We start from the raw sequence: 23,744 nt of genomic DNA on the forward strand, positions 1-23,744 counted from the left end.
CAAGAAACATATGTGACTGTCAGTTCTTAAGGCGTGCATTTAATTAGAGACATGTGGTACATTTTCAGAGAGGAAAAGTAGCCGACATTATTCTTGTATTTGATTTATTTTCATTTAGATTATCCAATTATATTACCAAATGTTTTGCACAATTTAATCGCTATATGCCAATGCATCCTCCCCACACATTTCTGTGTTGCCACTGCTATAGTATTCTACTTGCTCACCGTAGTTCCTATGTCCTTACTGCACCCATCCCAGCCCATAGGAGTCCCAGCCCGTAGTAGGAGTCCCAGCCCATAGGAGTCACTAGTGCACTCCAACGGCAAAGATCACCCTTCCACGGCCAGTTGTGTTTTTATAGAAACTCGTCCAAGCCGATTGCACCATGGTGGCTTCGTATGAGAAATGACCAACTTTCCCAGTAAATCTCAGTATTTAATACTCCCATGGACCATCGCACAGTGGCGTTGCTTGCCGACTAGAACTGTTAACTTTTGTTTTAGATCAGTTCTTGTCTGAAGTCGACACATCATGCAAATTATGCATAACTGCCGCCGCTTTGAATCGCATATTTCCTTTCCCTCTCTCTTGGCATCGAGAGGCAGTCTTATTGGTCATAAACTAAGCGCATGCAGCATTGCAGTGGCGCAGGGAGGTGAGAGGAGAGGAGGCTGGATTTCAGCAGTCTCCTCATCATCAGGGCCAGCTCCTCCTGTGTTAAACCCTGAGTTCAGAGCCCTGGGGCTGTTGCACTGCAGCTAGGTGCTCTGTTCTGTTCAGCCCTGCTGCAGCAGACGGCTCCCTATGCCCAGAATGACGTACAATAGGAACTCACTGTCTCTAAAGTACACACATTTTCGGACATTTCCCTTTTTTCTCCTGTCGCATGCGCGCACACACACACACACACACACACACACACACACACACACACACACACACACACACACACACACACTTGATTGCATGGGCACACTTCTTTAGGGATTAGGCCAGTCCACTGATTACATTGACTGACTGACTGTGTGAACCCCTCCATGGCTTTAATTTCCCTGTTCCTCTGCCCCCCCTTAGCCCCATCACAGTGCTGCCTTACAAAGAACCCACTGCACGGAGCAGACCCCCTCACTGCAGCGGCTCCAAATGAGATTTATTGGAATAAATCACTACGTTAAAACTTGACAGATGCAAAGGCAGCTTCTTTTTCTTTCTTTTTTTTACATACAATTAATACGATTAATATTCTAGTGGGTGTATCGTGCCATGTCTACTGAGCACAGAGGACACTAGTTTCCCATTGGCCCATTACTTTGCTTATCATGACAGACAGCAAATATGCTTTTCGAATATGAGGCAGCCAAATGTGACCGTCAAGCCTTGAGAGGGACCGAGGGAAGAGAACCGCTGTGTGTGTTCAAGAACCGCTGTGCACTCCAATCTCATGGGGGGGTCACAGGGAGACGAGGGATGATTCACTGTTTCAATATTGTCCGGCGTTTGGGGAAAAGGTAGCCCTGGAACATGACTGCCATGATGATTATCATGACAGTCATGCAGTAACTTTGCCCTGTTTTTTGCAGTCGCTGCATTTACAAGATTTCCGTATATATAAACATTCAGATTTCAAATATAAAGTACTCACAAAGTGTCCCACGGGTGTTAGTTAGTAGCAGCGCGAGCGATTAGAATTGCTGCGTCCCGCGTTCTTTAATAAAAAGCATTTTTGTCCGAGCTCTCCGGCTACTTTTTTCAAACGGGGTTCGTTTGGGAAATCCACAGTTGCACACCGGGAGCGCACTCGCCTATTAGTCTGTATTGGCAGGGCGGTCAGCGTACCTATATCGAACACACCGAGTGCCACCCTCCTCCCGACCGATAGGGGCGCGTAGTTGAAAGCCAATGGCAAAACAACAGCTCGGATAAAAATGCTTTTTATTAAACAACGCGGGATGCAGAAATTCTAATCGCTGGCGCTGCTACTAACTAACACCCGTGGGACACTTTGTGAGTACTTTATATTTGAAATGCGAATGTTTATATATTTTAATTATTTGTAAATGTAGCGTCTGCAAAAACCAGGGTGAAGTTGCGTCATGACTCTCGTATGAATACGAGAGTCATGTTTACAGGGCTAGGGAAAAGGTAACGCCGCAATGGCTCTCGATTACTTTTCCTTCCCTGAGGGCATAGATGACACTCTCTCTATCCCACGCACATGGGTCCCTCCACCATTCATAGCCCGGGAACGCGACTTGAACCTCACAGTGACCCTATGAGGCCTGCAAAGTCAGAGGCCAATGACGAGGACCGGTCTGTGTAATTACATAATGTGGCATGGAGACCTCTGTCTTGACCTGGCCATTCCTCTCTCCGATGGCACTCATCACACTAATGTCATTGTCATTCTCGTCCTTGATGATGACAATGAAAACCTTTGATATGCATTTGATATTATCTAGGCAATTGATTTGTTTCAGTGAGCGGATTTATTTTCCGGATTACACGGACAATGATTTAATGGCAGCACATTTGGTTATGCGAACAACGGAGATTGATTTTGATGATTATTGATGAGTGTTGTCAGTGTCACACACACACACACACACAGGACTGTCAGGAGAGAATGAAACGTGAGCTGAATCACCTAGATTCTAGGTCCTATATACAGGATGATCACTGCAGAATCATGATGAGACTGCTCTACAACAGAGCCCACATTGTGACGGGCAGAATCAGATGGCTATGACTGACTTACGTAACCCCTCTCCAATTAAACATTTCTCTGAAAGACCGCTCACTGCCAGAGGCATGTGCTAAATCAGAGACAGACAGAGCTCAGCGGCGCGCCCCCTCAGCCCAACTCTGTCAGAGAAGAAGAGCTCCTAATGACTGCAGAGGGCCGGCAGGAGCTGCGCTGTGAATGCCCCCTTCCAGGGCCTTTCAGACCAGAGCAAAGCATTCTGTTGTGGCCACTCATTGTGATCCTCACACAACTAGCAGCATTGGAGCATAGTCCAAGAGCATAGGGAGAGAGAGGCATGCACTCAGAATGAACAGGAGGAAGCTAGCAGTCCTTGCTAATTGGAGCTGAAGTACACTGGGGAGTGAAGAAAACATCACTGATACTTAGATAGTACCGCTTTCCTGTTCAAAGACTTGTCTTAATTGTATCCGTTCACCGTGGCTCATATTTGTCTTGGAAGACGCCATCGTGCGACGAAACATACAATTGGTTTGAGTGCCGGCAGTTGGAGCGAGCAGGCAGGCTCTGGTGCTCTGGTGGTCAAGGGGAGTGCTCTCTCCGTGCGTATCATGGCTAAATTTGACAGCGACTGGAGGCGGGGTTTTGAGGACAACTATTATCACTTACACTGCAGAAAAGCTGACACCTATATATGTTTAAAGAGGGAGAGGTCACAATAAACTTCCGAATCCTTCTTCCTCCAGACTAGGAGGAAAACTGCATCTGAAAGTGGGCTGCTATTAGTGTGACGTTCTCTGATATAAGGGATCTATAGGTCTGGAGTGAAGCTGTCATTTGTATAAAACAAAGTCCAATTGATATATCGGTTTGTCTATTATTTGACATCAATATCGGCAGTTCTGCAGCAGTTTGTAACCTTCTACAATTTTTGCGCACTGGCTGGCACAGCCATGAAGCCTACAAAGAGTTGTGTGGCGTTTCCTGTAACTTTTTGATGATTATGGTCAAAGACAGGCAATGAGATGCTTTTCCCATGCTCCTCAATTGCTCCCCCTGCTCCGGATGGGCGGAACATCTACGGTCACGAGAATTGATGGGTCACGATATTTGGTTTCAAAACCACGAAACTTAAGAGCTTCGGTGACGTCCGGTCACGGAGTTTGATAGGTCACAACATTCGACGAAACACCATTTTTTCCTATGGGATTTTCACACAAAATGACGATGACGATCGTGATGGTTTATTTGTGAATCAACCATTAGTTGCCTGAAGGGGAGAGGTATAACAGGAGGAGAACCAAGGTCTGAGGTATCGATGACCAAGCTTTATCAGAGTTGAGAAACAGTGGCATCCTTGCAGAAGAGTTGCAGTAGTAACTTCACCTTACCAATACCTTTATCTAAGCATGCTTGGTAAACTATATCAAAATCCAGTATCTGTTCACTGTCAGCTTTTAGATTTGAGAAATGGGCAAACGGGCAAAAGACACACGCAACCAAAACTTACTAGGCCGGGTTCTGGATCAGTAAGAGTAGGCTAAGAAGAGCCTGGTCTGCTCTGAAGTAAACATACCGGTACGTTTGGGAGCATATTGGTGTCCAGACTCTTTTTATTCTTACAGCGTTTAGATTCCTGTCAGATGGACTCAATGGAGAAGGCGGAAGACATTTTGACCCCTGAGACACGCTACCGTTTGGCAGTCGGATAGAGGCGTTTAAGTAAGGGCTGCATTAGTGCTCTAAGTCCCCATGAAGGGAAGTGACCTTTGCCCTGTGTCACGCTGAGTGTTTGACGGGCAGCTTGCGTAAGGCCTTTTTCTGTGTGCAGATCTCATTTGCACAATTTGCCCCTTAAGTACATCATTGTTTCCAACTTAACTTCTCTTCCCTACTGCCCTACCCTCAAGAAACGCCGCCTGTGAGAATGTGGCGGCGGGCCAAGATTGGACCTCACGAGTGCCCTGAAAAGGGGCGAGGCCGAGCCGCAGCGTGGGTCCGAGTTCTGGTGTGTGCCAAATGGCTCTCATTATGGGACGAGCCTGGTACCGTCTCCCTCAAGGAAACCTGTTTGTCCCCGACAGCTATAGATGGACATGATGAATGCAACGACCATTTGAATAATGTGTCCTGCCAAGTGTACCACTGTGCATGTCACACTCAACAAAAAACTACTAGTATCCCAGTAGCACTATGGAGCCACTTCACTGTTTTAAACCAGACTTTTGCTTGACCAGAGACTCCATCTCTGGTCATTAATGCTATACAGCCCTTAAAGTTGCATTGAAATGGAGACAAGTTGTAGCATTCTATTCTCAACTCACAAGCAGAGTGTGTACTTGGCTGCTAGTACTAAATGCCCCCCACCCCCCCCCCCCCCCCACTCCAAAATAGGATTTTTGTAAGCCCCATTGGAAAATCACCAGCACCAAAAATATGCAGCCTTTGTGCCCAAGTAACAGAAGCTGTTATTTGTCTATTAACAAACCAATCTCTAGGATTGTAGCCAATCACCTGCTCCTTCAAATGGCATTCTACGTTAAAAGGTTCCGTCCATCCGACGTGTCCACACGTCATAGTAGGGAATCCAATCGACGGATGATATCCGTCGATTGGAGAGAGAATAATATTCTGATTTTTTTCCTTTTTTATTTTTGAGTGAGCCTTGTCTAAAGCCACCGTACGCTTCGCTATTCATTCATATTAGCTTCCCGTTCACTTATCTTATATGAATCTGCTAATCTAGGGCGCTCTCCGTGGTTTTGATCTAGATGGATATACTAAGCGCTTCATTTCTGACTTCTCATCCGCCTCTCGCTTTTGGAGCTTTTAGCGATATAATAGAACAGACCTGGGCATTGTACGGCCCGCGGGTCAAATACAGCCTGCCGGCTGACTCTGACGGCCCGTGAAAGATTACTTGATAATTAGAAAATAAATACTTTCATTAACATAATATGGGTGGACTAAAACCGCATTGCTTTTATTCTGAAGCCCATGTATTCTCACACTGCATGCAATCTGCACGTCAACTGTGCACGTGAATTACGTGTGATTGAGAACCTGTCTTCCTTCCTTCATCCCCCTCATATGCGAAAATGAAGCCCAGCTAAGCATGCAGCTCCACAACTGTTGATCGTCTGTTTTCGGCACACGAGTCGACACCGTTGTACCACAAAGTAAATCTGGCAGAACGTGCACACATCAATGCCTGCCAGGCTGCCAAGTCTCAACAATATCATCACTGATTGGCTTGTTATTGTGTTTTCAGAACGTCGTTGTTCGTCCTCATCTCACGCTGATAGTAAGCAGTGTGCCATGTGGGTTGTGAAAGTGGCACTTCCAGGTTCCTCCGTATGGAAGAACAACTATTAAAACAGCTATCTCTAATGTTCTCATTGTTAAAATAAAATGCTAGTATTTACATGACTTGTGGCCCCTTGGGAAAAATAATTGCTCACCCCTGTAATAGAATATGGGGGCGTCGGGGGTTCAGAGTAAAAGCGGCCATGTTTTCCCGGCACCCCAGAGCTCCTATTTTGAAGGAATCCCGGGAATGATTGTGAAGAAAGTTAAGAAAACTAGTTTTCTTAATTGGGCTTTGGTTTACTCAAGCATAATAGACATTTTTGTATAGATATTTGTCAGATAAGGTCACGGTTAAAGTAGGTTACAGACTAATTTCCTTAATTCCTTCATTGTTGTGCATACTGTAGTAACAACACAGACAGATCATGCATGCTTACTTACTGTCATGCATAGTGACCCTCCAAAGGCCCATTTTGAGCAGAGAAAAATCAAGTCTTCCCCTAACTATGTATTGGTATGAACCCACCCTCTACTGGGACCAGGCATTTGCCATAAATGCCGCAGCGTTTAGAAAATGGAGCTGCTCGCAGTGGTGATAAAGAAAGTGCTTAGCTGTTTTATCTCCAACTGTGCTCGTCTGATGTTGCCTTTAGTGTTAGTCCCTTCTAATTCTCCATCAGGGGTAAGGCAAGGCCAGGCACTTTCCCCACTCTTATTCTGTGATTCATTCCTTGGTCTGCCAGACACCCTACTAGTGCATAACGACATCCTTCAGACGCAAACAGCCAGCTCAGCAGTTCTACCAGGCTCTTTTGTAGAGTGAGACAGCTTGTGCGACTTTAAGCATGTTTATTTGTATAGCAAATTAACAACAAGTGGTTTACACAAAACATCAAGAGCATTATTAAGAAAGATTCTAAAAGGTCATTCAACTAATTAAAGATAGTGGAAAATACAAATAAGCTCAAATAAATGTATAAAAATACAAATTATGTAGCACAAGAAACTAATTAAGTACCTCAAAAGCAGTGGCAAACAGAAAAGTCTTAAGCTTTTGATATGAATTAACAGAGTTCTAGCAGACCTGCAGTTTTCTGGGAGTATTGTTCCAGATAAGTGTTGAATACGTGCTGCTTCTCCATGTTTAGTGTTTTCTCCGGGGACAGAAAGTAAGATGGTAAATGGTGCATGTATATAGCACCTTTATCCAAAGCGCTTTGGCACATTGATTGTGCATTCCATTCACACACACATTCATATACCAATGACGGAGGAAACCATGCAAGGCACCAACCTGCTCATTAGGGGTTCAGCGTCTTGCTCAAGGACACTTGGCCACTAACTAGGCCACTAACTCTGCGGGAGCCCGGGATTATACTGGGAACCGTCCGGTTACCAAGCGACCACTGTACCCCTGGCCTACTTGTGTGCAACAAGCAAGTAGGCACTCGACAGAGTACAGTTGTAGTTGTCTCCACCAGGCCGAAGGCATGGGGGGAGAGTATGCTTTGCACTCCGTCCGTCCGTCCGTGTGTCCGTCCGTGTGTGTGTCCGTGAGCAGCTAATCTCCCGCACCGTTAACCCGGTCGATGCCAAATTTTGCACACTCACTCCCTGGATGCCAACGATGAACCTCTGCCCCAAAATTTCCAGAACGGCCTGTTATAGCGCCACCAGGAGGCCGCTTTGTGCAAAACAAGTTTTTGCACAGTACACCTACAGATTTTGTCCAAACATCGCGCAAATTGGTACACAGTCTCTATAGAGCCATTCAACGAAACCCGTCTTTCAGATTTCTCAGACTCCATCCTGATTGGTTAAGATTGGCTTCCAAAGTTCACAGGAGTGCTCAGTTTCAAACAAAATGCTGCAAATCATGAACACATCGCATGATTTCCGTGAAATTGTGCACGCACATTCCCACTAGGCCGAGGACGAAATGCCACATGAACAATTTCAACTCAGCCTCAAGGTGGCGCTATAACTGGCCGAAAAGTGTTTTTACCTCTAACTGCACGGATCTGTGGATAATTTACTTTTGTTGCCCTTTTATCCAACCACCAGATGAAGGCAAGCTGCAATGTCCTACATTCCTATCCTGGTGGAGACCTGTGCCCAGAAGGGCACTTTTTTTTAATTTATTTTTCCAGAGTTGTGGGTTGCGGTTTTTTGGGCTTGTTTTGAAGGCATATTTACATCACACATCAATGGTGTACTTATGATTGTACTACAGCATTTAATTAGCCTATACTTTAGTGCCCAACCCAACTTCCCAAGACCATCTGTAAACAATTCCCCCCCTATCAGTAATGTGATCTATTACATCGCACACTGAACATGATTTGCTGTTCATATATTCAGAACGGGTAAGGACTAGTTAGTATAATTAATAAATGACCAAAACATAATCCTTCAATATTATATTTGACACAAAATGCCCCCTCCTCTCACCAAGGTGCACAGGAGACGGCATCTCGTCCACGGATCCGGATGTATACTTAGATTTTTCCCCTACTGATGTTTTCCTTACCAAAAAATGTCCTCGGGTCCCGATGGCCTTGACCCTTGTGTTTTGAGATTAGCCGCAGCAGTTATTGCTAAGCTCATAACAGAAAATTTCAATCTTTCACTAATTTCTCAAGCTTACGTTTCTCCTCTCCTTAAGGCAGGTGACCCTCTTGACGTAAATAACAATAGGCGGCCAATCTTAAATCTTTCTGCCTTAGCAAAAATACTTGAAGTCCAAGTATCAGTGCAGGTAAATCACTTTCTTGATTTGCATATGATCTTAAACCCCATGCAGCCAGGCTTCAGATCCAAGCATAGCACGGTCACAGCATGCCTTACTGTATCAAGGCTGCCTGGGATAAGTCCTATGTCTGCGCCGCCCTGTTTTTGATATTAAGTCCCCTTACTCTTTCTTCTGTACGTAAACAACATCTGTAGTCAATCAAAGCACTCTCTAGGTATCAGATGTATGCAGATGATACGGTTCTGTACACCAGTGCACCGACGCTTGAGGTGGCTGTAGCAAATGTGTCCTTTGATTTCACCTCCCTGCAGCACGAATGAATAAAGAGAAAATTATTGTTAAACGGCAATAAAACTAAAGCTATGTTGTTCACTCCACAAGCTATTTCAGCTCCAGTGACCATCTCCACTCTCGATGGAACTCCCATCGAGTTGGTGGAGCGCTACAAATACCTTGGTTTTTGGTTGGATAAACACCTCAATTTAAAATGTCATATTGATTCCTTGTGCAAAAAGCATAAATTCACTCTGGGTTTCTTCTAAAGATTGAAGGCTTGTTTTGCTTGTTCAGCAATTGGTCATTGGTCTCTTTCTGTCCCAATTGGATTATGGTGATACCATTTATAGGTTTGCCTGCTCCTCCACCGTGGCCAAATTGGATCCCCTTTCAGAACACATCACTGCACGACGCACGTTGTATGCTGCAGTCGGTTGGTTGTCATTGGCATCTCGCAGGCTGCAACATTGGCATATTTTCATTTATAAAGCCATTCTGGGTGATCTGCCGTCTTACATTTCCTCCCAATTCGACTTGGTCCAAAATGGTCAAATGCTTGGCTACGGTGTGTAGTACCAACATTCAAATCCGAGGGGGGCAAAAAAAATGTCTGGCCTTCTTTGGCCCTTGGTCGTGGAACGACCTACAGTCCAGACTAAAATTGGCTTTGAAAGTTCCCTTGAGAAGTTTTAAAAGGATCATCTTAGATGTACAGTCCAACACCTGCACATGTTTGGATATGTACTAGCCTTTGTTCATGCCTATATATTTATTATTTTCCGTTTAGATTTTGTATATGGTGTATTTTGCCCTGATACTAAAGGATTAGGACTTTGGTGATTTGTTGTATTTATTGTACTTTGAGGTGTATTATGGCTTTTTTTTTGCTGTTCCAAAATGTGACATTTACGATGTAGTATTGAAGTGTTATTGTATTTCTTTCTCTTGGCCAGTTCCCACTTGTAAAAGAGACGCAGTCTCACTGTGTTTTTAAATAAAGGTTATTTAACCTTTATTTAACCAGTAAAAACACATACATGGGGAAAGCCCCATATATGGTGGCCAGGTCTCGTGACATCGCACGCTGTCTTACTGGTGATAAATGCATCTAATATTTTTGAGTGGTGCAACCACTCCTACAACCAGCTTGCAATGTCCTCGTACCTGTTTGTGTGTGTGTCTGTGTAAGCACGAGTATGTGACTTAATAATAGCAGTAGGGGGCGCCAGAAACAGTGAGAGGGGTAGTGTCTCTAATGAGAGAGAGAGAGAGAGAGAGAGGGAGAGAGAGAGAGGGGGGGGGGGGGGGGGGAATTGCACCACTCAGTTCACACGTGTGTGATTTTTGTATTAGGGATATATGGCCATATTATATTGGGCTTGAGATTTGGCTTTATTTCTATCGCAAGAGTTGGCTTGTTTTTGGAGGTGGGTTGGCTTATTTCTCTTTAACAAGAGTTGGCAATCCCCGCTAACAGGGTCCCTGCTTGCCTGTAGTTGTCACTGGTGCAGTGAGTCAGTGACGATGCTCGTAAGGACAAGCCAAAGGCATTCAAACCCCTAGTCTCTGCAGGGGTGGACAGGAACTTTAGCCCTGCGCCACCCGAGCACCTGACCTGAAGTTCTGGATAGTTTATAATGTAGTATAATGCCAGAAATACATTTAGCCCTAATGTTGGCATCATAGACCCACTGTGGTATTTTGAAATCAATTGTTTGACTGACAAGAAGGCAGTGTAAAGAAACTAAAGTTCTGTTAACTCAAATTATATCATGCACTTCCTAAAAGAGAACAAGGAACGGTGACTTTAAACTATGAAGTACGTTCTAAATGATTCATTCAGCATGTTACTGCCTGGCAGATAATTTACCCCAACCTTAAAATAGCTCTCCTCCTGAAGTGTTCCTTTTAATCAACGTTTCTTTTCTATCTTTCTTTTTTTTCTCCACACACTATTCATTTGGAGCTGCAGTATTACTGTGACATTTATTTCCTTTGGCTACGAACTTTGTCATGTGTCCTGAAATCCCTCCATGTCAAATCTGTCAATCATAGTTTCCTTATATCTGATTGGGCAATAGCACTAAGATCAAAAGACCACAGCTCATTCAGTGATCAATGTGTATTCCATTTCCAAACTACTGGTATGACAGCTATTACTTTTACTTTGTAGATTGCCCCCATCTCATAATCAATAGTTATCTTTCTTTCTTTCTTTCTTTCACATGAGACCTAGAGGCAATGACACAATTTATCAGTCCAGGCCCCCGGATGATTAACAGACCTGCATGTTGGTAGACAGCCCTCATATTCCCCTCATGGCGTGCACGCCGACATCGATTCGTACACGGGGGGGGGGGATTTCTCATTACTCCACATTGTTGCTGTGGGCTGGGCTGGAGACATGGGACACACCCCTTACACCTTCCCTACGGCTTGATTACACCACCTACTCACTCAAATGTGTGTTAACGAAAGAAACAAACAAACACACACACACACACACACACACACAGTATTACTATTTATATTGATACAATAGTAGGTACATTATCGTCGCTGTCAGGTGGAAACCTTCTAATATTCAAAACTATTACTTATCTGGAATTGAAAGTAAAGGGTACCTGTATTATAATGGTTCCAATATAGCTTTAACCTGGCGTTCCTACTTTGGGCCTGTCATAGGCAAACATTGTCACAGATATTGCAATATTTACAATTGCAATATTTGCCCTACATTGACGATACAGTAAAGCCTGATACATACTTATACTAGTTGCACACGGGTGTTCTTTCTTATAGTCAGACACTCAGAAGAAGCGAGAAGCCGCGTCAGTCTCCAGACACCCGGGGGCCCTGCAGCTCCCGCCCTGCCAGCCCGGTCTTTTTTTAATGAGGTCTGGCCCCTGTGTGTTTGATCCAGCTGCCTTACCCCCCCCCCCCCCCCCCGGCGCCCCCTGGCCCCTCTCAGCCTCATGCCTATTCAACACTCCCCATCCAACCACCCCCCGCCCCCCCCATCGCTTCAGGGAAACTATGGATCCATACCAAAAGCAATCCTGGGCAGCCCCGCTTGATATCAAAGCCAAGTCAGACAGAAGAAACGGAAAAGGCAGGAGAGCCACAAGAACACGACAATGTAGACGTTTTTGTACCTTCCTGTTCACTAGATGTTCAGTGATTTATTTCATGTATTGTTGATTGTTGAAATCTGTGTTCATTCTCGGTTAATTGGTTTCACCTACTATGGTTGTGGCTTGAAAACACCATGCAATCCAGCATGTCCAGTTGTAAGCAGCTGTCCGCAAATTACATTTGGACACCGATAACTCTACCCACCAGTAGCTTGCCCCTAGAGGGTCAATCGATCGCACTGAGCCGAGGGTTTCTTCTTCTTTCGTGTCTTTGTGTTAGCCTTTCAGCACAGCTTGTTAAATCAGTGGTTCTCAAACGTTTTCAAGACAAGGACCCCCAAATTGATATGTATTTGGCCGCAGACCCCCATCTGAAAAGGTTTTGTTTTGTGCCAGGGACCCCCAGAAGAGAAAATTTGTGTTTAAAAAATTAGCAGATGAACAAGCTCGTGGCACGTTGTGAGTTGTAAATCTACTATTTTTAAATAGCCAATGTGTTAATGGATGAAGTGGTTTAAAATGATTGTGATGCTGTAATAACAAATGTTGCTGGAGGTCCCCACACCCCACTTTGAGAACCACTGTGTTAAATTGTACTTGTCGTAGTACTGTTTTCAACGCGTTAGTAAGTATTCAATCAACTCCTTTTCGCACAGGACGGAGGTTTGCTGATCAATAACCCCACGGCACTGGCCATCCACGAGTGCAAGTGCCTGTGGCCCAACACGCCCGTGGAATGCGTGGTGTCGCTGGGCACGGGACGCTTCGAATCCACCGGCAAGCACAGCACCACCTCCACCAGCCTCAAGACCAAGCTCACCAACATCATCAGCAGTGCCACAGACACTGAGGGTAGGTTGGATGATCGCAATACTTTTGTCATAATCGTCACAATCGTTTCCATGTTGAAAGATGTACATACAAAAAACCTGTGTGAACTGAGTTGTGCAACTCCGTGTGGGGTGATCCCCGGGGGGTGTCCGAAACGGGCGCGAAATGACAGAGTTACCGCGAGGGTGTCCCTCTACTGTACTGTACTGTACTGTCACTGTACTGTACTGTCACACCCGAAATCATCATTGCGACCGAAGGTCAGACGGGACGGACCCAGCCAGGCAGCCAGCCAGCCAGGGACCCAGGGACACACATAGCTCTGCAATGGAGAGGCTGCACCACTCGAAAGTAAATAGCAGATCTACATGCTTACAACGTGTCCCTTCTTCTTTTAATTACGTCTAAAAGGCAAACGGAATTGTAATTTTTATTCATAATGTTCCAACAAGAAAATCGTTAATGGCAATTATTTTTGTGACAATTAATCGTCAACATAAATGTGTAATCGTGACAGCGCTTGCTAACTCCAGATCTGTAACATGAGATCATCATGTTTGTTTGTGTCATTTTTAATGCAATTGATCGACAGCTAAATCCTTACTCTTTCATTTAATTCTGTAAAGAATGTATAGGTCTGTTCTTTTACAGTTAAATTAACACTGAGTGTTTCACTGTATGGATCACTATCGCTGCATTGACAAAATAACTGCAATGCAGTCCTGAGTTTGTTCCAGATTTGTCCCTCGTTGACGCTGTGGAGTAGCAGTAGTTTGTGATCCTTATCACCCCTGGACATGCATGGGGTACGATACCTCTGCAGTTCCTAAATGTGTCCCCCCCCCCCCCCCCTCTCCCTGTCGCTGCGGCTGTGACGCACTGTGACCCAGATGCTGCTACGCAGTTTTTCTCCTCTTGGGTTTGGGATTAACCCATTTAGACCGATTCTACAAATGTCTTCTAAAACATGACAGTTTTTCTGAAAAACCTATGTTTCTATGTCAGTGGTGCTCAAACTATTTAATTTCAAGGACCCCCAATATAATATGTAACTCAGATTATCCTCTATTTTCTAAAAATGTCCCTCCTACCACGGTGATTATCTTGCCTCATGCGTTCCCCCGAGAGTAGCGGTGGAGCTCAAGTCGTTTGGACAGAGATAAGGCATATTGGAACAGGGTTTTGTAAAGGGGGATGCCACGCAATCTTATGTATGTTACTTAGTTCACCCAGGACTATTATTATTATTATAATGGCAATTTATTTGCCTGAACGAAAAACCAAAGAACCAGGAGGACTTAAAATGTGTGCTGTCATGGTGTCAGCCAGGTACAGGTACTGAAAATCAAGGACAGTGTCACGGGGCCTATAGAGACAAACAGGGTTAGACATACCATTGGTCCGATATCTCAAACCCTCACCCTAACCCTAACCTCCCACGGGGCAGCACACCTAAACCTAACCTTAACCCTCTCCCAACCCTTAACGCACCCCTCACCAACCTTAATCCGGTCGTTTTAACGCACCCCTCACCAACCTTAATCCGGTCGTTTTAACGCACCCCTCACCAACCTTAATCCGGTCGTTTTAACGCGCCCCTCACCAACCTTAATCCGGTCGTTTTAACGCACCCCTCACCAACCTTAACTACACCTGAGCAGAAAGTGCAGTGGGTCATGTCCAGTCGCACACCGTGCACATGGCACATCTCTCCTAGCTGTTTAGGTAATAGGGTGCACCCTTGGTGACTGCATGCATTCCGTTGTCACTGTGCCTGCCGACCATGTGAACGCTGTTCCCGAATATTTCCTTTATATAGCCTAAGCCTACATTATAATGTGACATTTACTATACACCTCGAAAATAGCCACTCAACAAACTCACAACTGGTTGAAGGACGCGACACTTCTATAGGTCTGAGTCTGACTGCTATTATTTTCTGTGCAGGACTTGCCAGAGCAATGATAAAGTGTCTATCATTGGGTGTATGAATCAGAATCATATTTTTTAATTATATGGAAAGAGAAGATCGAGTGTCAGGATTTGGAGATTCACGCACATAGCATGACATGCTGACAGACAATGCAAGAAGCATGTTCCACATCCACTCACAATATTAAATATGATATGCCTATGTATTTGGCACCTCATAAGTGTAAATCAAATAGCCTACAATTGAAACCTGCTACTGCAGTGATTTTCTCCTGTGTTCAATGCGTTTCTGCGTGTGTGTGTGTGTGTGTGTGTGTGTGTGTGTGTGTGTGTGTGTGTGGACACAGATATCTTTGTCGTATGAGCAGGGGTTTCTTTTAAAACGGAGGACGAAAATATCTGTTTTGCAAAAGATCCATATAGGTATAGCCCAGGCCTGAATTTGCAGTTCAGTTCTGTCTAGGCAAGCTATATTGAGCAGCTGAGGAGGAGAGCTGCTGGGGCCCTTCATGGAAGGGTGTAGTGTAGCCCGTTAAGGTAGTTACCTCAAGTTGCTGTTCTTTTTGCCGTTTTCCTGTGTTATTTTTGATGTGCTTAATTTTTGGACAGTCCATCACTGTGGATATTGCTACCCAAATGGCCTGAACTTTATGGTTATTCTCCCAGTCCTCTTGAACCAGAAGAAAGGCTGTCAAAGTCCCAGAGAAACGTTGGTTTGTTATATCACTTAGTTCAACTTTCCCCAGTTCATTTCTACTTCAGTTTCACCCATCATTTGTGGAACAGGGCAAATGTCACAACACATACTGTGTATAAGAATAACGTATTTCAACTCTTTGAGTTTGTGTTTCATACTTAATATACAGTACATGTACACAGTGCATAATTCACTCAGTCCTATTACATACCAACGTCAAGGTGCAAACATCTACGTTTTGAACTCAAGTACATGTCTCCAAAATAGCCTCCAGATAAATGACTATTGGATAGAGTGTGCTGCATCGCCTGCCAGATAGAATCCATGTCTGTGGATCTCTGAACTACAACTGACCTCTCGGCGAACGAGTGTTCTATGGGAACGGCGACACAAACAGCTGCTGTTGCCTGATGGCTCCCTCCGGGCATAGCTGTCTGCAAATCTATTTATGCGCACGGTGCATTTTCTTTATCTATTATCTTTCCCCCAGTTTTTTGTTATTCACTGGTCATGTCACTTCAAAGCACCCATAACAGAGTTCCCACCCAGAAGTGATACACCTAAACATCTGCATTTGGATTAACCTGTTCCTGGTGCGCTCACACGCTCTCTGCAGCCCTGAAAACGCATGCCATTCTGAACACCAGGGACGTGCACACATAGACATCAAAGGGGGCTTCAGCCCCTGCCCTTTTACCTGTCTATAAAACAACTGCCTTTTCCAGACCACGAATGCAGCATTTGCTAATGCTAATGCCACTCCTTTCCATGCCATGCTGGAAGGCAGCATTCAGAAGAATAGCTTTTTTTCCCCCGAAGTCTCGTGAACTTGAACGCAGCATTTTGCATTGAATTTGTTACACTGCATCTCTACTAGCTAAAGAGTACTGGGTTCACGCCCCGAAAATAGCAGTTTTTCTGCTATTTTTGGTCCAAAAGTGCCCTCCTACGGGATTTCAGCCCCTGCCTCTCTAACACTCTCTGCACGTCCCTGCTGAACACACTACTGTGTGAAGGGCCTGACAGCCTGGTTCACATTAGCATGCTCTAATGACTTCTTCATATAATCAGCGAATGTTTGGACATATTGGGACTATTAGATGCTTACTTTCAAGGGTTCCCAAACTTCTCAGGCACTGACCCCCCCCCCAAAAAAAGAATCATAATTTGACAACTGACAGTTGGAATTTGGAGTTGGAGTTGAGAGTCGTTACGTTATTTAGTTTGACTCTGTTCCACGGATAAAAATCAATGTTTTTCTTACGTAACATTTGACTATTTGATATTAAAAAGGTCTTAAGAGTAATTAAAGTGTAACTTTAGAAATGTACTATGTAGTATACTGTACCTAGCTGTGTACACCTATGCCATACAGTACAAACATTTTCAGTCGTGAGGTTTTATTTGGCTTTAATCCATGTATACTATACTGTATGTTGGTTTGTTTACTAACTGTTGAGTAAGAAAACAATGTAAAGTTAATCATCAGGGAACCCCATCTAACCTCTTTGGGGACCCCCATTTTGGGAACCACTGCTTACTCCTGTATCTCTGCGTGACAATCGCATATTTTCTAGGGAATTATTCTCTTTCTATCCTCAAAGTGTTTGTTTCATAAAAATCCACTGTAGACATGTTATGAGCTACTTTGTGTCCTTGCAGGTGATTCTATTTCTAAGTGCCGGAGTTTGGAAGTGCTCGTCAGATATCACTCAACTGCCCTGTGTACCACCTGTTTTTAATTAGCACATAATGCAAGAGGCAGCAGGACATTGCTTTACTGAAAACGAGTGCTTCCAAACTCTGATGGAAACATGGCAAATGGTCAATAGGCCCTATAGGGGCTTGGCCCAAAGCCTGTTAATAAATGAAATCAATCAATAAATAGCCTATACTCTTTTCCAAGTGTCTGTTTTCACAACTGAATGACTACTGAATGAGATGAGTACACAAATTAAATGTTTATTTTTAAAGAGTTGACTCTGATGAAGACCGCAATGTCGAAACGTTAGTCGTTTGTATACTCAGCATCTAAATAAAAGGCTCTAAATGTCCGTGCTGCTCCAGTCTCTTCTCCTTATGCAACTCATGATGTCCTTGAACCTGTGAAACACCGGATCAGCCGTTTTAGGCTTGAGGCGCGTTGGTAGACTCCCTTTGTTAGAAATACTAGACACTTTTGAATTATATTGAACTTCACTTATATTGATACTGATTGGTAATTGATTACATTTTTCATTTAAAAACAGTTTCGCTGGTGAAAACCGATGAAATAATCTGTATTATTTTGAGACGATTCCGACACCGTTATGGCATTTTTATGGCCTATAATATTATGACCTATTCCAATTAATTGCGCATCACTAAATTATTTTCCCATTCTCGCCCTCCTCCCAGAGGTCCACACCATGCTGGACGCCCTCCTGCCTCCCGACACCTACTTCCGCTTTAACCCTTACATGAATGAGGAGATCGCCCTGGACGACAGCCGCCATGAGAAGCTGGACCTGCTGCAGGCCGAGGGCCTGCGCTACCTGGACAGGAACGAGCTGAAGCTGCAGAAGGCCGCCGGCATCCTCACCCGGGAGAAGGGCTCCGTGCAGAGGCTGGCCGACTGGGCCAGAATGAAGGCCATCATGTTCGACGGCCCCCCCTAAGAAGTAAGAGAGGTATAAGAGCTGACTGACGCAACCGAACTCCATCCCGCTCACTGAAATCAAGCCTTTTTTTCACTATTGCTACTTTCACTGGATCTGTACGCCTCGTAGATCTGAAGCCTAGAAAAAACGTTTTAACATAAAGATGGATAGGTATACTGTATCCCCACCCGCATCCCAAACTAATTCAGCCGATCGATCTTGATGCTGGCAGCACTTGATACAGGAGTTGGTTTCAAAGGAAGACATTTCTTCTATGCTAAAAAATGGAACGCTGTAAATATACCATATATCACTGCTGTTGGGATGAAACCACCTAACTCCAAATGTATTTTTTTTTTACTACTTTCCATTGGTTCAATATTTTTTAAACAACACACAGACGTAAAGGATGTTCAATAGCACTGATTTATGCAAAAATAAAAAAACTCAAAAATGGAGTTAGGCGGTTTCCTCCCGACAGCAACCATATGGTAGGCATACTGAAGGTTGTGTAGCGGCTTCTTTCTTCTTTGTTAAGCATAAGAACACTGTTTCATTCTTTGACAACGGTTAACCACCAGCACATCTTAAATAAGCTGTTTTTATTTATTAGAGGAGGGGAAACAATATGGAGGCTTATTTACCCAGATCGATTTAGCTCAGTTGTAATGTACTGTAGTTTGTTTTACTCTGCCAGTCTGAACTCAAATCACTAAAATTGTGTATGCCAGATATGTCAACATAATATCAAGGTTTTACTTGAACTGAACTCCTCATGATTCGTAGTGTTATTAATGAGTCATATGTGTCTGAAGCTTGCACTTGAAGAAATGCAGCTAGTAATCATTATAATTATTGCTGATGACAATATTGATAAATGAGGGTCAAATTTAAGCAATGTAGAACTACTGTATTCTAGATTTTAAAATAATGGTATACTTGAGGAAAATGCTACTGATCTGGCTATCATACCTGCATAGCAGTTGAAATGCACAGTATGTTGGTGAAATCCATATGAGTAAGTTTAAGATGAACTATTTCATATTACAATAGGAATAACTATTTTATTACGTAAATCATGTGTATAAATGTAATTGTATCAAGAAGGAAAGCTTGTGAGTGAAAAGGACACATTTTGCTTTGCTACAGTATTATTTTAGCTTTAGTGTTAGCCTGGTGGTATGGCCAGACCATTTGTCTGGTTTCCAGGTTGGAAGATTAATTTTTTAACTTAGTTTCTCCAGTGGACATCTGTGTGTCAGGGGTACAGTTCCTGTCCACATGGGTTGATGTTCTCCAGTGGACATCTGCATGTCAGGGGTACAGTTCCTGTCCACATGGGTTGATGTTCTCCAGTGGACATCTGCATGTCAGGGGTACAGTTCCTGTCCACATGGGTTGATGTTCTCCAGTGGACATCTGCATGTCAGGGGTACAGTTCCTGTCCACATGGGTTGAAGTTCTTATAGTCGCCACAACTGATTTCAGTCATTTGGATTTCATAGATAGAAGTCATGCATGATGCATGTCTTCTATGGAAGCATGTTGCACAGAAAAATATCCGATAGATATGCTATTTTTGGTTATTATTTTAAGATTAGAGCATTTGAAGTGGTCAAACTATAGCAATATGTTCCAAAGCATCTTCCATAAAACCTTAACCTCAATAGCCTCGGAAATATCTTAAAAGCAAAGGTTAAAGCCTCAATCTGTGATTTCTTCACCTTGTTTGTAATTTTAGATTTTACATATTGTGTGAATTGTTTAGAAACAGAAGAGAGAAGTGGCTGGCGACTGTTTTAAACCAGAAACAAGAAGCATGGTTGTCTACACCAGTGGTTCTCAAAGTGGGGTCCGGTCCGGTGACCCCCCCCAGTGGTCCTTGAAGGGGTTCCAGGGGGGGCCCCGGCCAAATGATAGTAAGGGACCAAATGGACCCTTATGGGTCTGTAACTGACAGTGTACAAATTTCCAATTTTGGTTCAATTTGTACACTCAGAGTTAAACAACGTCAGAAACAACTACAGATTAGGGGTCCAAAGATAACAAAATGTCATCAAATGATTGCCAGCTTGAGATGCCTATATGCATCTCAAACTGGGGGTCCTTGAAATTGAAAAGGTTCAAAATCATTCTATCGTGCCGTGCTGTAGGGTCCCTGGCTTAACTTTTTAAATGGGGTCTGTGGGCTAATATGCATCGATTTGGGGGTCCTTGAAATTGAAAAGGTTCAAAATCATTATATCGCGCCGTGCTGTAGGGTCCCTGGCTTAACTTTTTAAATGGGGTCTGTGGGCTAATATGCATCGATTTGGGGGTCCTTGACATGAAAACTACTGGGAGTGTCTCTCGCCAACAGTAGGGATTGGCAGTGATAGGGACTGTACAAAACACATGGTAGAGAACTAGCAAAAAATAATAATAATAATATTTATCATTGTGTGCATGAGACTTGATATTTATGGGTTTTCTATTCGTATTCACCACTGGTTATAAGCACTTTCTTGTACCTTGCGTGCCCTCTCTCCCTTTGTTGCCTCTTTTTGTTATGCCTCTCTCTTCCAATCTTACTCTGTCTGAAGGGTTGTTTTCCAGTCTCTACTCTGCAGACTACCATGCTTGTTTAAATCACTCAGTTTTAGCTGAGGGACGACTGGCTTTGAATAGATTATAGTTTTATTGCTTTCCTACTGCTGGTGTAATTTGGTCCAACCCTGACTGAAATAATTCACTGCATGAAATGCATTTCAATGGGCTAACGTGGCCAATTACTGTATCATGACTCATGTCTTCATCACTCCCGAGGGACCCGAGGTAAAATGTACACGGCTACATTAACTTGGATTAATTTAATCCAATTGTTCTCCAGTTCATTCTACGTGTAGGAAGTGTTTTCTTGAATGTGTACTGTAATTAAAATCCATCACTCAACCTTACTCCATCTTGCCTCCTAATTATGTGGAGATTAGATGTTTGCTATCTCCGGAAAGCTTCTATTTTTCCACATCTTGTGGATTATCTCAGGAAGAGGTGATGTCGGGGTGTTGTTTGTTGACAATTTTTACTCTCAACTATTTCATTATTCCACAGCAACTGAGCTCCATGCAGATAATGAGATGCATACCTTCACCGGCTTCAAATATCCAGGTGCTTGACTGCATTGGTGGTGGATTCCTTGTTGTGGATATGATTGCATCAATTGGAACATGGTAAAACTAGCCATGCATGTATTAATTTAATAAGAATATAATATTACAAAATCATAACAAGTTTCCTCAAGAAAGACACTTTACTGTACATAGACTGATTTCCCCCATAGCAAGCATTTGAAAACTGTACTTTAATGGGAAGAACCATGCAGGCTCTAGGGTCAGCTTCCATATGCCTTGACCATGTTGGGGAATGTACAGCAGCCAGCAGTAATAACAAAATCACACCTGTGTGAACTGAGTGGTGCAACTCTGTGTGTGGGTCCCCGTAACTTCCAGACCCACAGGAATGCGCCCAGTGTGCCGGCTCGGTTCCGGCGAGCAGACCCACGTCCAAAATGGTTGAGAAATGACAGAGTTACTGTGTGGGGGTCCCTCACTTTTGTCATCAATGTTTGTGGTTACACTGGCTTAATGTGCACAAACACTCAAAAATAGTCATAGGAAACCGTAGCAAAACAATGTTTGTGTTTACACAAACCCTCAAAGCTGGACATAGGAGGGGCTAACGCCCCTCAAAAACCACACCCATGTGAAGCGAGGGGTGGTCTTATAATCATACATCATTTCATTCTGGCGAATCACAATTTGTGTCCTCACGTTTCCGTCTTCACTTCTGTCTTCAATGTTTGTGTCGGAAAGCTGGTAATAACTAACACTTAATCACTATAACAGCAGCTTGCAGTCATATTTCATGGAAACCTTTGATCCTCAGTCAGGGGTCTGCACTGCAGTCACAATTCATCCATATATGCATATTTCTTTCCTATCAAACCCCTATACTGTATGTACTGTGTCTGAGCAGCTGTCTGTAATGTAGGGTGAGGAGGATGGGGGCGAAAGCGAGACGAGATGACAGCAAGGCGGTGCTCAGACACCTGGGAAACAGTTTGTGATGGATTATATTTCCCGCCAGGTGGCTAAATGACGAGCTCTAACGCTGTTCCCTGCGTGAAAACAGCCATGACCACGCGAGGCACAGCTTCAGGGAACATTCAGCCACAGCCATAATAATGTAGAGTGAAATTGACTGTTGATACAATGGAATTATATTGCTATTCTTGCACTTGCCGAGCCAACTGATTTAAGATTCAAAGACTATTTGTCACACGCTCATCATGTGTATTTGGAGTGAACTATTGATGCAGCAGACTGCCACACTGTGCTGCAAGCAATCTGCAACCTATTTAATACAATATATCATCATGTGAGTACCGTAATAGAAAAGGATTTTGGTTGGTACAAGTATTGGGAACTACTATTAGTAATGAGTAATACAATAATGTGTAAAAAACCTAATACGAGTGCAAAAAACAGTATCATTATGAACGGGTCATTGATGTAATGGTAATGGATGACCATAGACTAAGATAAAATATATGCCATTTTACTTTCACTATTGTTTCGTCCCTATAGGCTAATGTACAAATAGCAGTTAGTGTTGATGAACTATTACTATTACTGAGAACTGTACAGTACAAAAATGTACAATTTGTTCAAGGAGGTTCTGAAAAGGCATTGTCCAAAATACTGTATGTTTGTGAGCAGGTATTTACAGGTGGTCAACCTGTAAATCATTGTCGGTTCAAAGCTCTGATAGCGGGGAAAAGGCTCTTGATGTGTCTCTGTATAAAGGCTTTTGTAACAGTGCAAGGGTTTGCCTGACCACAGAGGCTTAGCCCATTGCTGACTGTGATGGGGGTCCTTCTAGTTCTGCTCAGGCACCTCTGAGGAGTGTTGCCATGTCTTGTTTTTCTTTTTCATGTCATGGACCCCCAGATTAAAGTAATTGTCCTGAACCTCATCTGAAAATAGTTTGTGCCACGGACCCCCATACAAGGTTGGTGTTTAAAAAAATACATTTACTTTTTTTTCTCCAATATTATTTTAACATAGCAGCTCTACAAGCCCACAACGCGTCACAATGCGTCTCATTGTGGCCTGTTTTGAGCTTGTAGATCTGTTATTTATAGCCTAGCCTAAGTGAACCCCTCTTTTGGGTGGTTTTCATAGACCTGCAGGCCGATTGTTTCTCTTGCTAAATCTGACAACAATGCCTCTGAGACTACAATACCACTATGGGTGCTGCATAGGGGAGCTTATTGGTCGACTGCACCACTCTCCATGCAGGGCTCCATGTTCCTGAGAGGAGATATTGACGTACCAAACAGTGATAGCCCCTGTCAGAATGCTACAGTATGTGTGGTAGTCTGAAAGACTTTGAATATCCTCAGCTGTCTGAGTTGGTACAGGTGCTGCCT

General features: G+C 43.6%; 1 protein-coding gene across 2 annotated transcripts in view; it reads left to right on the top strand.

Moving 5' to 3' along the window:
- LOC310857812 (calcium-independent phospholipase A2-gamma-like) overlaps positions 1-21,200 on the top strand; it is a 39,844-nt gene extending 18,644 nt beyond the window's left edge. For both annotated transcript variants that reach the window (XM_083763729.1, XM_083763730.1), the window contains exons 9-10: positions 12,832-13,027; positions 18,033-21,200. In XM_083763729.1, coding sequence (XP_083619855.1) covers positions 12,832-13,027; positions 18,033-18,292 — 456 coding nt within the window. In that variant the 3' untranslated portion in view covers positions 18,293-21,200. The remainder of the gene's footprint in view (positions 1-12,831; positions 13,028-18,032) is intronic.
- The last annotated feature ends 2,544 nt before the right edge of the window (positions 21,201-23,744 follow it).

Source organism: Protomyctophum parallelum, assembly GCF_964188405.1.
Source record: "Protomyctophum parallelum genome assembly, chromosome: 4".
NCBI classification, from domain to species: domain Eukaryota; kingdom Metazoa; phylum Chordata; class Actinopteri; order Myctophiformes; family Myctophidae; genus Protomyctophum; species Protomyctophum parallelum.